The sequence below is a fragment of the Elephantulus edwardii genome, unplaced genomic scaffold, assembly GCF_000299155.1.
Source record: "Elephantulus edwardii isolate Elephantulus edwardi_28Jun2011 unplaced genomic scaffold, EleEdw1.0 scaffold00021, whole genome shotgun sequence".
In the NCBI taxonomy this organism is placed as follows: domain Eukaryota; kingdom Metazoa; phylum Chordata; class Mammalia; order Macroscelidea; family Macroscelididae; genus Elephantulus; species Elephantulus edwardii.
Window position 1 is genome coordinate 19,113,565 of NW_006399771.1, and position 16,599 is coordinate 19,130,163.

The 16,599-nt window shown below is 40.8% G+C and overlaps 1 protein-coding gene across 1 annotated transcript; it reads left to right on the plus strand.

Moving 5' to 3' along the window:
- The first annotated feature begins 1,439 nt into the window (after positions 1-1,439).
- On the plus strand, positions 1,440-14,788 carry CSRP2 (cysteine and glycine-rich protein 2). Its single transcript, XM_006882555.1, has 5 exons — positions 1,440-1,556; positions 5,173-5,341; positions 9,302-9,431; positions 11,602-11,695; positions 14,473-14,788. The coding sequence occupies exons 1-5, from the start codon at positions 1,445-1,447 to the stop codon at positions 14,547-14,549; spliced, it is 582 nt and encodes a 193-aa protein (XP_006882617.1). The 5' UTR covers positions 1,440-1,444; the 3' UTR covers positions 14,550-14,788.
- Positions 14,789-16,599: the final 1,811 nt, after the last annotated feature.

Here is a 16,599-nt window from a genome sequence, read left to right on the forward strand (position 1 = left end):
GAAAGGAAAGGGCACTTTTCTGGAAGAAAATCTGAGGAAGGTACTGCCTTAAAAGGGGCAAAACAATGGGTGCCCAAAAATATGCCCACCATAATTAATTGTGTTTTGGAAGGGCCTCATCTTTAAGTGTTCAGGAAATTGTTGGGTTACACATCTTACTAGTGCTGGATTGGCAGTAGGATGAGAATTCACTCCCCACTCCCATTTTTGTTTTAAGGATTGAATGTTCTTCAGTCTTTTCTGCTGAGCAGTCTCCCCCACTTTTCTTTTAAGCCACATTTGAGTTAGTGAGGAGCACTCAGCTTTCTTAACCAGCTATTTCCTCGAGAGACAAGCATCAGGTAAGGACTGAAAATAATCACAGAAGGAAAGTCTGAAAAAGGAATTGTTTGTCTGTATTTTTAGATACTACCCAAGACAGGGCAGGCATAACATTATGCATTCTTAGCAGGGCAGCTTTCCATACTGGCTAAAGCACAGAGCATATTTGACCATTCAAAACTAAGCATTTTAAACTACATTCAGGTAGATTTGTTGAGAAGTGGGCTTAGAAAATATGAGCCCTACATCATAATCATAATATGATATTATGATATCATAATATCATATGATAGTCCACAATATAACCTTCGAGCCCCACCATCACATCAGGTCAGTTTATTGAGAAGTTATTCTGACCTGCTCAACAAACAGTTCATAGTGTCAAGAAGGAAATTTGTTAGCATATTCTGGGCAGACTTAACAACTTATCAAAGAAGGTTAACTATTGACTGAGTTGATTTTTCTTGTGTTAGGGTGTGTCAAGGAAGGAAGACCTTGAGATTAGTGAAAGGCAAGATGTTTAAATCATTGCCATCTGGGTGGCTGTGTGTTGGGGTTAGAGCAGGGCTCCCCATATGCGCTTAGTCACGGATGACTAGTGTCTGTGCCAGGGCCTCTCATCACTTGAGCAGACAAAATAAAATTTGCTCCCGAAGGACAGTCCAACACTGTCTTCATCCCTGAAAGCTGTCATGGCTGATGTTGTTACAGTGCATTAAACATTTATTGAGACCTCCCCCTATGGTAAAGTTTTAAACTTTCTCATCAAAGATTAGGGCTTCCCATAGCTCCTTCATGGATTCTGGTGGCATTGTCTGTCTGTTTGGTCCCTGGTCACCTGTACTTTTCTCTGTGGTGCTGGTCCTTTGTTTTGTGGGAAAACCAACAAAACAAAGCCAACTTGTCCGTGACAAGCCAGCATTTTCTAATGAAAGCTGTCATGTGGGCGCGGAGATGAGGTTATTTTGGAGGAACGCAAGCCAAGCCTTTTATAGATGTGGTTAGTGTGGCTCAGTAACCAAAGGTCGCTGCAGCTGTCCCCTGGGTTTACCCAGCCCTCTGGGGAGTCGGTAATACAGCTCGGACATGCTAAGGAGCTAACGGTGGCCTTCATTCCTTCAGAATGCCTGTCTGGGGAGGCGGCAACAAGTGTGGGGCCTGCGGGCGGACAGTGTACCACGCGGAGGAGGTCCAGTGTGACGGGAGGAGCTTCCACCGCTGCTGCTTCCTTTGCAGTAAGTACCCACCCTGCTCCCCCGATGACAGCTTTGTGCGTAGGCTTCCCTTCGCCTATTCAAGGGGAAAACCAAACACACACCCTCTGGTTTTGCTAAGAAAGGTTAGTTTAAAAGCATAACTGATTCCTTAAGAAACTCATTGCTCTAAAGTTGGAACAGACTCCTAGCTGACTCGCCTTTGAGTTTCCGAGTTTGTAAAGCTCAAAGGAGGAGATAGCCCATCTTTCTTAGACTGCTGGTGGATTTGAACCTCCAGAGAGGTGAGGCCTTTGGGTTAGCAGTGCAACTTCCTATGGATGAGGCCACCAGTGCTTGCAGTGGCCAGCCTAGTACCACAGACCTTTGTGGCCCCATGACTCTGGCCTGCCTGGTAACCAGTATGAGGCTTTGCAGCACGTTGGACTTCCCAGCTGCTCTCAGAGCTCATGTCCCTGATGTGGCTGGTACCCCATGAGGGCTCAGCCCCGATGTTTGAAGGAATGGCTGACCTTCCTCTTCCCCAGCTTCTCTCCTCTGGCCGGGGTCCTTTTTGAAACCAGCTCTTGTTTCATACCACACTGGTGATTGAAGTGCGATTAAATTCCCAGCTCAAATACTGCTTTCCCTGGTAGTGAATGTTCTGAATTAGTTTTGGTTATCAATAGTCTTAAGTTTGAGGCAAAGGAACTTAGGATATGATAATCCCACAGTCATTTTAGAAGTTACTCTCTGTTCCTAGACAGAAATCATCACAGGGACTGGCAGAAACAGGAAGTAGGACATAAAAGTTTGTCCTACTTCTTGAAGCCTGGCATGCTCCAGGGATAGTAAATACCGGGTTATGAAAAAAACAGAACAGAACGAGAGGCGAGCCTGAGTAAAAAGACCCAGTCTCTCTAATAATGTCTAAGTCTTCAGGTTTAAGCCAGTAGGGTAAGAATTTAAGAAAACTTTTCATTAATCCTACTTTTCTGATTTTAAATGACAGACTTTCATGAGGGACCTGGCAAGGTACCTACCCATACATGTAGGTACTTGCTTCACCTCAAGTCCTGACAGTGCAAACTGCTATAGAAAACCAAGGTCTTAAAAAGAAATTTGGCTCATAAGGATAAATACTACTTAAGACCATTATTGTAAAAATAAAAGGATAACGAGTAAGATGTATATAAATATCCAGAGAGGGAAGGGGAAGGGGCACTGAGAGTGAGGAAAATCCCAGGGTCCCAGTTTAAAGGGTGAAGGAATTAGGAAAGATCCACTTGGGATCTGAAAATATGGGGTAATAATGGGTCTAGATCAGTAAAAATTTTTATAAGACACATTTTAATAAAAAACATAGTATGGGAATGATCAAAGGAAACACAATGTGATTGGGGGAAACAAACACATCAGAAAAAGCTTTCCTCTTATTTAGAGTGTCCTTTTCCCCTAAAGGCTCAGCATTCATAGTATTTGAGCATCTTTATAGTATAATTACCTTACAAACCACTAGAAACAGACAACAAAAAGTTACAGTCACAAAGAAGAAAAGTTCAAAAATGGATGTTTGCTATTTATATCTTTTTAATGGCTACTGCTATGGAGAAGAGTCGATGTAATAATTTCTTCTCTTTGCATTTTTTTTTTTTTTTTAGGAATCTGTTAGGTATGTAACTAAGAGACTACCATTAAAGAGGAAATGAAAAGATTTAGGGATTGTTCTAAGTTCCATGTCAGTAAAACAGTAAAATCAGTGTTTGGTTTTTTGTTTGTTTGTTTTTAAGCGTTTACTAACTATTGAATTCTTTGCTGGCCATTTTTATTAAATGCAACCCAAAAGCTCTTTGAGGGGTTCTAGTGGGTTAGTGAGGAAGCACTTGAGTTGTCAACTCAAAGGCACGCAGCTCAAATCCACCAGCTGCCCTGAGAGTGGAAGGTAGTCAGTCTTGTTCTGTGTGATTTACTGCTTCTGAAAATCCCCTGGAGGGTCAGCTATGAGGCAGTTTTGACTTGACAGCATGTAATAATAAACCAAACCTGTTGCTATCAAGTCAGTTCTGACTTATTTATATCCTTCAGGACAGAGTAGAACTCACCATGTTTCCAGAGCTGTAATCTTTGCAGAACCAGATTTCCTCATCTTTTCTCTTGGTTAGTTTGAACTGTAGACCTTTTGGTTAGCAGCTGGTCACCTTCTCTAATAATTTTCTCTGCAGACTAAACCTATTAAAGAATTAATTGAGGGTCGTTTGCATGCCTATGAAAATTTTATTGTAGTAAATGGGACTGAGAACTAAGAGATGGAGCAGTAGTTATACAGTCAACTTAATGCATATATAAAAATTTTCATTAAAGAGCCCCAGTGAGATATGTATTGTATTATGTTGGGCTGCTACCCCAAACCTTGGTAGTTCAAGTCCACCAGTGGCTCCCCAGGAGGAAGATGAGGCATCCTCCTCTCCTAAAGTTCTACCCAGTGAGATGGATGCAATTAAAGGATAGAGCATTTGGTTGAACTTCGTTTAGTTAGAAGATCTTTTTAAAACAGAATTGATTTTATGTTTATTCTGTTTGTTAAGGGCATTTGCTTTTTGTTCTTCAGCAGTCAAGGCATTTTAACTTAACTTTGTCTTTAAGCAAAAAAGATGATTTTCATTTGCGTTATTACTAAATTGATTTTAACCAGGCAGCCAAAACAGCCCTTCCCTTTCACCCTCTAGCCTTCTGGTTCATCCTCCCTGCCACTTTTTTTTCTTCCTCTCTTTTAGGAAGGAGGAGAAATACCCTTTTTCATGACACTGAACTTTTTATTTCTAGGATAGGGATTTCAGTTTGCCCATTTGCCCTTTTTGTGCTACTAGTGTTCCCTCCTGGGTGTGTGTGTGTGTGTGTGTGTGTGTGGGTGTGAATTGGAAGTTTTAGAAAGTGAAATAATGTCTGGGTAAAACATGATGACATTTGGCAGTTTTATGAAGTGGGACATGTGGAAATGTCTTGTGGCAGGAAATCCATCAAAGAAGAATGTGGTCTTCTTTTGGGCAAAAAAGAAAAACAAATGCAAACTTTAAAACCGCTTGACAATTTTCAGACACACTTATCATTGTTGGAGCAGCGAGTGGGGAAATGAACGAACGGTGCCTGCCCACTGAGGACTAGTGAGGAAAGTGAGAATCCTGGCCCAGCGAGGACGCTGTGCAGGGAGGGAACTTGGCCACAGAGCCCAGCTACGCTTTTGTTCTTTAGCTTGTGATTAACAATATGTGATATAAAAGGCTGAGAAGTTTAAGGGTGTGCTAGGCTTTGGGAGCAACGTGTTTTGTTTATTCTTTTTGTTCATGTGATTTTAATTATCTCTGCCAGAGAAGTAATATTGAAAAAAGCTCAAGGCAAAAAAAGACAAACCCAAGCACCCAAACAAGAAAGCTCAAGGCATTTAGGTGTCCAGACTCTGATTCCATGGAGGAAGATCCTCCTGTGTTGCTGACCAGTCTGGTTTCTGCCCTGTGGTTTTTGGGAAACCACAGGATAAATTAGGAATGTGAGCAAGCATGTGTCTTTACCATGTGTAGACCTTGTGTTTCTCTTACCATTGTTTTAAGAAAATCAGCATTTTTTAAAAACCATTTAAAAAGTCTTAACTTTTTCCTTTCAGTGGTTTGCAGGAAAAATTTAGATAGTACAACAGTGGCAATTCATGATGAAGAGATCTACTGCAAATCCTGCTATGGGAAGAAATATGGACCAAAAGGCTATGGTTATGGCCAGGGTGCTGGCACGCTCAACATGGACCATGGTGAAAGGCTGGGCATCAAGCCAGAGAGGTGAGTTAGGAGAATGTGACGTATGACAATGAATGCTTTTGGTGAACAGGAACCTGGGGGTTTCCAGATTTCCAGCTGAAAGTACAGAAACAAAATGTGACTTTATGTTTTCTAGTGTAAACTAATGACTGAGATTTAAACCCAAAATGTAGACCGTTTGGGACCTAATAGAGTTCTTCCTGATTTTCCCCCCATCTTTTCCAGGCCTGCTTTTTTAGTTAAGAGTTCCAGGATGTATCAAGAGGTGATGATGCTCCCAGAAGCAATTATTTAAATTTATTTCCATTAAAAAAGAAAACAACACTCAACACCATGATTTGGAGAGCAGATGCCATGAAATCAAATGAGAGAGGATGTGTTGTCAGAGTCATGAGATGTATTTCTGTGTGCAATTTCCCTAACTTAAAAAATTCATACTTAAAAATCCTTTGCTGATTCTGATTATTTGAGAGATTAGTATCTTTATCAAAGTACAAAGTTGCTAATTTTTTTTTAACACATTGCTGCACACTTTTAAATTGACATCCGTGCTTTTTTCTATGTATTGCCGTCATTTGCGGCAACGTGTTAAAGTTAATTATTTTATTTTTAGGCCAAATGATTTCATTTGGAATTCCTTCTTAATTCTGAGTTTTAACATGTGTCCCTTGACTAAAGCTTTGCATTTTTCACATGCATTTGATATTGGCAGGGCCTCATGGCATCATACATTTTGAGTTCCTAACTTAAGGGGATGCTGTCGTGAATCCACCAGCCACTTCTCAGAAAAAAGACAAGAGAATTTGCCTCTTTTAAGACTGCCTGCCTTGGAGAGTTCCCATGCATCTCAGTTTATTGGATGGCAAAAGTTTGGTTTTATTTTCATATAGAAAAAGTCAAAATTGATAGAAGGCCTCCAGACAGAGAGAGTGGCCCTTTCCATCATGGACAGCACCATAACTGTAGGTTACAAAGTAGTTTGGGCACCATTCATTGTTAATACACCAGTTAACCATCATCATCTCAACAGATGCAGATAGAGAGAATGGAGTCATTTGACTGTCTTCATTATACCTCACTCCAGACGAAAGTCTAGAACCCAGTCTAACGAAATGCGTGGAGTCCCCTTGGTGATACAAATGGTGTCTGTGCTCAGATGCTAAGTTGAAAGGGTAGGAGTTCTCGTCTACCTTGAGGCTGGCCTTCTAGTGAGTAGCTGAGCCATGTAAGAAAGGCCATCGAAAAACATTTCTAAAATATGCTTCTAGAATCACAGACTACTTGAGTAAACTGACATTTGGAGAAAATTTCAACTGTTTAAGTTAATATTTGACTTAGTCATCTCATCAAGTCAGTTTGAACTCATGGTGACCCTACACCAGTTTTCCAAGGCTGTAAATCATTATAGGAGGAGACTGTTCATCTTTTCTTCTGCAGAGCAGCAGGTGGATTCAAACAGCTGGCCTTTTGGTCAGCAACTTTGCATGCAGTGCACCAGGATTTCTTTCTGTGGAGCTAGGTTCCATTGCTACAACTAATAATGATGTATATTTGTGGCAAAAGTTAAGTCTGGTATGGTGGTGGTTAGGTACTGTTGGGTTGACTACAACCCATAGCAACCCTCTGAACAGCAGATCCTGTCCTGTGCTATCCTCACCATGTCTGATATTCTTGAGCCCACTGTTACAGTCACTGGTCCTTTTCTTCCTCTCTTTCTCTAATTTTTCCAAGGATGTTGTCTTTTTCCAAGGATTGGCCCTTTCTAACAAGATACCCCAAATGAGATGAAGTTTCACCATCAGTGCCTCTATGAAGCAACCTGGTTGCACTTTCTTGAAGAAAGACTTTACTTTTGGCAGTCCATGGGATATTCAGTACTCTTCTCCAACACTGTAATTCAAAAGGCATCAGTTCTTCTGTTATCCTTATTCACTGTCCAGCTTTCACATGCATAGCAAGAAACTGAAATGATCATGACTTGAATCAGGTGTACCTAAGTCCTTCAGCAGACATTGTTGCTCCTTAAAACTTGGGAGAGGTCCTTGACAGCGTATTTTCCCAATATAATTTGTCTTTTAATTTCCTGACCTCTGGTGCCAATGGCATTGATTGTGGATCCAAGATAATATAGTAGGTTTTTATTAAACACAGTGTAAATTTAGTAGAGAGGTTAGTATTAGAAATTAAGAAAGTTATGATGAATTTAGACCTGTTATTGTTAGGTGCCATTGAGTCGCCCACAGTTCATAGCGACCCTATGTATAACAGCTCTGAAACCTCCTCTATACTGAGCCAATTTCATTGTCTCTGACACACCTACTCCCATTACCCTAGTTACTGAGTCAATCCATTTCTTCCAGGGTCTTCTTTTCTTGTATGTTCCTCCACCCTCCCAAGTATGTTGGCCCTCTCCAAGGGCTGGTCCCTCCTACTTATGTGTCCAAAGTATGCCATATAGAGCTTCAAAATCTTTGCCACCAAGGAGCAGCCTGGTTTCACCCTCTCAAAGATGAACTAATTTGTTCTCTTGAGACTCCATACCCTTCTCCAGCACCACAACTCAAAGGCATCGATTTCTTTTTCTGTCATCCTTGGTCATTGTCCAGCTTTCTGATAGATAGCGAGTAATTGCGAATACCATGGCCTGGATCAGGTACACCTTAGTCTCTAGACTGAAATTGTTGCTCTTCAGTGCTTTGGAGATGTCTCTGACAGCAGATTTTCCCAGTGCAATTCGTCTTTTGACTTACCGGTTGCTGGTACCAAGAGTGTTGAGTGTGGAACCAAGCAAGTAGAAGCTGTTAACACTCTCAATCTCTTCTGTCTATTGTGATTCTGCCAATTGGCCCAGTACTGAGAATCTTTGTTTTCTTGATATTGAGCTTCAATCCATATTGAAGGCTGCAGTCCTTGATCTACTGCAGCAAAAGCCTCAGGTTCTCCTCAGTTAAGAGGAAGCAAGGTTGTATCATCTACATAAAGCAAGTTGCTAAAGAGTCTTCCTTCAATCCTAAGACCACATTCTTCCTCATAAAGTCCAGCCTCCTGGATGATCTATTCCACACATAGATTGAAAAGATATGGAGGTAGGAAGCATCCCTGGTGTGCACTTTTCTTGATCTTGAACCATGCCATGTTTCCTTGCTCTGTTCTGACAACTGCCTCCTGGTCCAAGTATAGGTTTCACATAAGCACAATTCTGGGATTCACATTCTTCTCAAGGTTAGCCACCATTTGTTATGATCCACACAATCAAAAGCCTTTGCATAGTCAATGAGACATAGATAGGCATTCCTCTGATACTCGGTGCTTTCAGCTAAGACCCATCTAACATTAGCTATAATGTCCCTAGTGCCATGGCCTCTTCTAAATCCAGCTTGGCCATTCTCTGTTGATGTGCTTGTTCCAGTCGGTTTTGGATACTTTTCAGCAGGATCTTGCTTGCATGTGATATTAATGATAGACCTGTTGTTATGTGCCATCAAGTTGCCTGTGACTCATAGCGACCCTATGTACAAGAGCCCTAAACCCTGCTCTATCCTGTGCCAATCATACTGTCTCTGGCACACCTACCCCCATTACCCCAGTCACTGAATCAGTCCATGCCATTTAGGGTCTTCCTCTCTTGTGCTGTCCCTCCACCTTCCCAAGCATGACGTCCCTTTCCAAGGACTGGTGCCCCCTTGCAGCATGTCCAGAGTGTGTCAGATGATGCTTTAGTATCCTTGCCTCCAAGGAGCACCTAGAGGGATATATATATTTTGGCTTAGAGTCTTGTCTGTGTTGTAACAATAATGAAACCATAAAAAGGTCAAAGAAGTAACTCTGACCACTGCCTTATGTCCACCTTTTTTTATCAGTGCTGGCCTGTGAATGCCTCCAGCCATGAGATTCTTGACAGTTACGCCCAAGTTCCTGCCTTGTAAACTTATAGGGCTGTTTGGAAAACTTTGCTTAAAATTATTTTCCCTTTCCCTCAAGTGTTCAACCTCACAGTCCGACAACAAATCCAAACACATCTAAATTTGCTCAGAAATACGGAGGTGCTGAGAAGTGCTCCCGATGTGGGGATTCCGTGTATGCTGCTGAGAAGATAATTGGCGCTGGAAAGGTACATTCGTGCTATTTTGATTTCATCACAGTGACTGACTCCTCAATTATTTTTCTCCAACCACACCACATCCTACACAGGCTGTCTTATAAAATATGTGCCTGGGATTAATCATTCCTTTTTGAAAATTAATTTCCATCCGAATTATTATTATTTTCTTTTAAATGCTACCTTTTAAAAAACTAGATAGCAGTCATTTCTTCCTTCCTTTCTTTTTATTTATTTATTAAAAATTTATGTAAAAAAAAACCATGTATGGGGACCCAAGGGGTCAAGGGGTGGTAGCAGAAGGGTGAGGCAAGTTGGGATGAAATCACACGGTTGCACAATTTGGAGTGTGAAGGCAGTGTATAAAGGAAATGAGAAAGATCCAGCAGGGACGGGAAGAGCCAAGGTAATGGTGAGTATAGTCTAATGGTGATTATTTATTTATTTTGAACAAAGCGATTGTCTTTTTTTTATTCATGGATTTCCCATTTGGGAATAGGCACACAGACTCTTTGCTTTATGCTGAACAGAAGAGTTGAGATGAAGGGGAAGTGGGTTCCACTTTAACACTTCACAGGTGGTCTTGATTTGAAGGTGCATGCCTTCTTGTTCAATTAGAATATATATTTATGATGTTTTCATCCCTCTGGACTGCAAAGTGTTTGCATGGGTGAGTCCAGTGGAAGTGGTTGGCTGAACTTTTAGGCTCCATCTACCTTTACTTCCTTAGCTGGCGGTTATATTTCCCTTTTGTCTCTGGAACAAGGCTCAGGGTTCAGGTTCTGGAACAAGACTCACTGTTCAGGTTACCTATAGGAATGGGAGCAAACCTAGAGAGAACACACTTGTGAGTTACAATGGAGAGGGCTTTGGAGGTGTTACTTACAGGTGTACTGGAGGAAAAGATGGAGGAAAGTGATTTAGATAAAGTTACTTATACACACCAGGTGGCGGCTCTCCCCAGGGGCCTGGCAGCACACCCCAAGGGCTAGGTGGCTCTCCCAAGGAGTCAGGAGGCCCTCCCCTCACAAAGCTCTTCTGAGGTCTGGACCTTGTGCCCTACCAGATTCACGGCCAGGCACCACACTTCTGGCTCTAGCGCAACCATTATTGCCCCCTTCCTCTCTGCCAAGTGATCTAATTGTAATTCGAAGTCAGTATTATTACATTCCCCTTCCACAAATGAAGAAGGGGTTTCCAGAGTGGTGAACAGACCTGCTCAAGGTTGAAAAAGTAAAAAAGGCAGTAGAACAAGGACTCAAACCAAGGTTGTCTGAAGGCAGGCCATGAGGTGGTGAGATCCACATGACACTTGGATCAGCTTTCTTTCATCTTACTCTATAAGCAAAATCCTGGTGAAGTTAATTTTCAAACTGGCCAGGGGAGTACACTCAGGTTGTGCAGATGCGGGGCTGTTCTGCAGGCCAGCTGTGCGGGCACGGGGCGGTTCCCTAAATGCTAGCTTTTATTTAACAGACTACATAGGTGTTTAAAAGAAATTTGTGTTCACTAAGGGTACTCCCAAAGATTGTCAACTAAAAACACTTTCAGCTAAGCACATCTAGAAATCTTGAGGTTATTCAGTGTAGTGGAGAAAACTGTGAACCAGAGTCAGGAGACTGCATGCTAATCAGCTGAGTGACTTCAAGCTCACCTGTAGAAGAGGCTACCTTTAAAGGAGCAGACAGGGTTTGCAGTGAGATCTGATCTTAATTTGGGGAAAATGGCCCTTCCATGGTACAGCTCCTAACCCATATCATCTGCGAATGAAGCTTGAACTTAATTCTGTATCTGGCCAAGAATGTATGTAACTAAGGATGGCTTGTTTCAGTAGTCTAGTTGGGGCTGAACCATCTATTTCCTCTTACTGTCCTCAGTTTAAGACTGACTCCTAGCTGACTCTCCAGTGGGTTTTGAGAGGCTGTAAATCACACGGGAGAAGATTGCCCATCTTTCTCCCACAGAGAAGCTGATGGATTCGAACCTCCTGGCTGTGGGTTGGCCACACAATTCCTTACTTCCTAGGCTGCTAGAACTCCCTGGGGCTGGCTGTACCATAGCAGTCAGGATCTCATGTTGGGTTAATCTTCCTGAGATACTTCTTGCCACAGCATCTAAACTACATGGCCAAAAAACAAAACAACAAAATAAAAGCATGCTAATATATTTTTGTCTCTTCTAGCCCTGGCATAAAAACTGTTTTCGGTGTGCCAAATGTGGGAAGAGTCTTGACTCAACAACTTTGACTGAGAAGGAAGGTGAAATATATTGCAAAGGTAAAAGAATTTCAGTTACTGCTATCTTTATGTATATGCCAAACTAGCTGTCTAAAAAGAGCACTCTTAAGATAGGCAATAGGAAAGTAAAAGGTCCAGAAACACTTATAGGTGCCATTTGGAAAACTATAGCAAGTCTAGATGCTGAAGTTCTGAATAATTTAAAAACTCCCCCTTGAGACCAGATGAGGATGTCCACTGTCACCACTCTTACTCAGTATTGTACTGGAAGTACTTGCTAGGGCAGTATGACAAGAGAAGCAAATAAAGGCATCAAGATCGGAAAAGAGATGAAACTGTTGCTGTATGCAGATGATATGATAGCGTACACAGAAAACCCCACAGATTCAACAACAAAAAAATTGTTAGAGGAAGTAGACCAATTTAGTAGATTGGTAGGATACAAGATAAATATACAGAAGTAACTGGGATTCCTCTACAGTAACAAAGAAAACACAGATAAGGAGACTAAGAAAGCAATACCAGGAATAAGCCCAACTAGAGACATAAAAAACCTTTACAAAGGAAACTACAAAATACTTCTGTGAGATGTTATGATGTACATAGAAAACTCCAAGGATTCAACAAAAAACCTGTTAGAGCTAGTGGACCAGTTTAGTAGGGTTGCAAGGTACAAGGTCAATTAAAAAAAATCAGTGGTATTCCTCTACAGTGTAACAAAGAACACAGAGAAGGTAAACCAAGAAAGCAGTACCATTTACTATAGCCAACCACAAATTGAGATACTTGGGAGTGAAACTAACTAGAGACAAAAGACCTATCCAAAGGAAATGATAGAACATTTCTGTAAGACATAATAAAAGACCTAAATAAATGTACACTGTTCATGGATAGGAAGACTCAATATTGTGAAAATGACAGTCCTACCAAAAGCAATCTACTTGTTCAACACAATCCCAATATAGACACCATAGTAATTTTCCAAGGAGATCAAAAAGGAAATTGCCAAGTTTATTTGAAGGGGAAAGAGACTCCAAATAAGCAAAGCACTTCTGGAAAAGAAAAATAAAGTGGGACACGTAGCAGTCCTTGACCTCAAAACCTACTACACAGTGGTAGTAACCAAAACAGCATGGAACTGGTACAGGCACATAGACTAATGGAACAGAATTGAGAACCCAGAAATAGACCTACCTGTCTATGGCCAACTGATATTCAACAAGGAAACAAAACCTATCAAATGGGAAAATTACAACCTCTTTTACCTGATGAAAGCTGAAACAGGATGCACACCTCTCACCATACACAAGAACAACTGAGGGTGGACCAGAGACTTCGGGGTAAAACCCTAGGACCAACCGTAGGGGCACTAGCTCATGATATATAAAGGCTGACAAATATAACCAGAAATACACAACCAGGAGAGGATAAAATTGATGAATGGGACCTCCTAAAGATTAAATCCCTGTGCGCTTCAAAGACTTTTTTCAATAGGGTGAAAAGAAAACCTACTGACTGGGAAAAAAACATTTGGCAATACTATCTCAGTCAAGGGTCTCATAACAAAAGTTTACAGAATACTAAAGGGCCTCCACAAGAAAAAGACTGAAAACACAGTTACAAAATGGACAAAAGACATGGAAAGATCTTACATAGAGGAAGACATTTGCTCAAAATCACTTCCAATAAAAAAGATGTAAATCAGAACCATAATGAGATACCATTTCACCCTGGTACCAGTGGAAAAGTTTAACAGGACAGCAAGCAATAAATGTTGGAAAGGATGCAGATACATTTATATACTGTTGATGAGATTGTAAAATGGTACAACCACTCTGGAAGGCAGTTTGGCTTTTCCGCAGCTGACCATAGAAATTCCATATGACCTAGCTATTCCACTCCTTGGACTATATCCTGAGAAAATTAGGATTAAGACACAAATGGATATTTGTACACCAATGTTCAAAGTATTGTTGTTCACCATCACAAGAACATAGAAATGGCCCAAAGGTCCAACCACAATTTAATGGGTTGAGAAATTGTGGTATATTCACACAATGGAATACTATGCAGCACTCAGGAGCTCTGATTTCAGAAATTATTACATAATTGGGAGGGACTGGGGAACATTATGCTGAGTGAACTAACTCAGTCCCATAAGGACAAATACTATATGAAACTATTACTGTAGAAATAGATAACCAGTAAAATGTGTGTGAAGATTGAGGTGGGGGAGGGTAAGCAGATGAGTGAGGATGGGTGGGGATAAATCATAGGGTTGCACAATTGGATGGAGGGTGGGATGGGTAAAGGAATTGAGGAAGATACATCAGGGATCTGGAAAGACAATGGTGGGGATAGTTCAATGTTGATTAATTTTATAAAATATAATGAATTGGAATGATTGTATGAAATACACTGTGAATGATGGATATTGTGAAGTACAATGTATACAAACTTGTAAGCAAACCAATATAAAAGGGGAAAAAACCCTCAAAACCAACCAACACCACCCAATTTTCTAATATTTAAGTAAAATCCATATGAAAGTAGTATAAAATATATAATTTATCTGGCCTCATACCCATTCTTATAAGTTTTCACTCCCATCTCCCATTCAGTGGGACCACAAGGTAGACACTAGAGTAAAAAAAGTTGCCTTCACAGCTCTATGTTCTACCTGGTGTGTTGTATATTTTAAATATACGGAACTCTCCAGCAAAGTCACCAGTTTAATTTAGGAAGGTGTCTTGTGTTCTTAAGCACTGTTAATGAAGCTTAATGGATTTGCTTTAACTTTTCTGTTTCTTTTGTAGGATGTTACGCCAAGAACTTTGGGCCCAAGGGATTTGGCTATGGCCAAGGAGCAGGAGCCCTCGTTCATGCTCAGTAAAAGTGTAAACCCCAGATCCGAACATCACAAATTTGAGAATCTTCATAATCTAGACAGATAATCTCTCCTAATCTTTAACACTAAACTACTGTGAAGTGCTGCCAGCATTTAAGTACTGTATATTATTCTGTACTTGGACAGACTTGCTAATTTGTAGGAAAGAGCACTATATCCTGTTACTTTATTCACCAGCATTTTAAAGTACTGTTTCTTTTACATTTTAAATAAAGCTTCAGTTTTATTTGGGTGTTCGCTGTCTTTCAATTAATCTTTTGTTGTGAATGCTGTGATATCAGTTAGTGGAAAAGAATTTGCTTTCTTAACTCCATTTTTTCCTTTTACTAAAGCAAGCCAACCTAATTACTCTTTTGAGTAGGTTAATGTTTACATTACATTATCTGCCTCTCTCTCTTTTTTTGTTTGCAAGCTAGCAGTAACTTCTTCAAGAGTGAGAGTTCTAGGCAACAAGTGCGACCACTGCTGCTCCTTGGAACTAGTGATGCAGTATCTCTTCGTGCCTGCCCCACAAGTAGCCTGGAGCTGAGTTTCTTAAAGGATTGCCTGCAGACAGCCTGCATTGCAATCTGGTGAAAATAGTTAAAGCAGACTCCAAGGTTTCCACACAGCCTAACAGAAGCAGAATTGTAGGTGCAGAACCAAAAACTTTTTAGTAAGTTCTTCAGAAAGACATACGGACCTGGGCTATGAAACAAAAATTTTGTCTTTCTCTGTAGCTAAGTAGATGAATTGGCAACATCATGGTAGACAGGGAAAAGACTGAAGTTAACAACAATTTCATTTTCCTTGAATCCAGTCAACACCCATGGTGGCAGCAGTCAAGAAATAAACAATGTACTGAGTTGGTAAACTCTGTTGTCAAAGACCTCTAAAAGGTGTTAAGGAGCAAGGATGTCAGTTTAAATGTTAAGCTTTTGAAAGTTTGACAGTGAATAATGATGACCAAAGAAGTGATTTCTTTGAATTGTTGTGGCAAAGAGTATTTATTAATTACACCATGGACTGCCAAAAGAACACATCTAGGAGGAAGTCAGTCATATTTAAGTATCCTATCAAGTCTTGGCTAGAGTCTGCTTAACACTAAGTGTCAGCTGTCAGATATGAGAGCAGATGAGCTTTCAAAAGATTCCAGTCTTTAGGCTTTGAACCATCCCAGCTGACACCAATGGAGCAAAGTGAGCTTGGCCAAACTGCAAGGCAATGAGCAAAATAAGTACTTTAAGCTAGTGCATTTTTTAATGGCTTGTTAGGCAGGAGATAACCAAAAACAGATGTCTACTCACTTTTTTGACTGTCGTGTTCAATGTTGTGCTTTTACCATAGTGAAAAATTATCATCTGGCCAGTTTGTACATTAACAGATAAGCAGTTACATCCCGCATTGGTGAGCACCAAGGCTTGGAGTGATGCTGGCTCTGATAGATGAGGTTGTGTGTCAATGTGGATGGACCATGATTCTCAGGTTTAGCAGATAGGACCGGCACAGTGGAGTGTGACTATGTTGGTCAGTGAGGAATGGGTATATATAAATTGCCTCTCAGGGCCAATTTTTCCCTACTTAACTATATTTCCCAAACGGTTGGTGATGTTAATATTCTATAGGAAAATGCTCCATAGATGGTTGCCAAGAGCTTGTAAAATTGAGATTGTTTCATAATATTATGTGCCACTGAGTCAGCACAAACTCTAGCTGACCCTCCAGTGAGTTTTCAGAGACTGTAACTGACACGGGGGATTGCCCATCTTTCTCCCTTGGAGTAGCTGGTAGGTTTAAACCACGTCCTTTGGGTTTGGCAGCATAATTCCTTACCCACTATGCCACCAGAGCTCCCTTTAGTGAAATTAAGATCTACAAATACCCATTCACAATTAAAATCTGGCTTGATTTAGTTGAGAGCCACTCCAAAAACTTCAAGTGGTTGGAGGGCTAAAAAAAATGATACACAAGGTTGTTGATAGGTGCCACTGAGTATAACCCAGTGACTGTATTAAACAGGTCTGAACCCTGTCCCATCCTGTGCCATCCTCACACT

Bases quoted from the DNA above. Each gene is read 5' to 3' on its own strand.
- CSRP2 (XM_006882555.1), top strand. From the start codon at position 1,445: ATGCCTGTCTGGGGAGGCGGCAACAAGTGTGGGGCCTGCGGGCGGACA. The intron at 5,342-9,301 runs GTGAGTTAGGAG...CTTTCCCTCAAG, and splicing joins CTGGGCATCAAGCCAGAGAG to TGTTCAACCTCACAGTCCGA. The intron at 11,696-14,472 runs GTAAAAGAATTT...TTTCTTTTGTAG, and splicing joins AGGTGAAATATATTGCAAAG to GATGTTACGCCAAGAACTTT.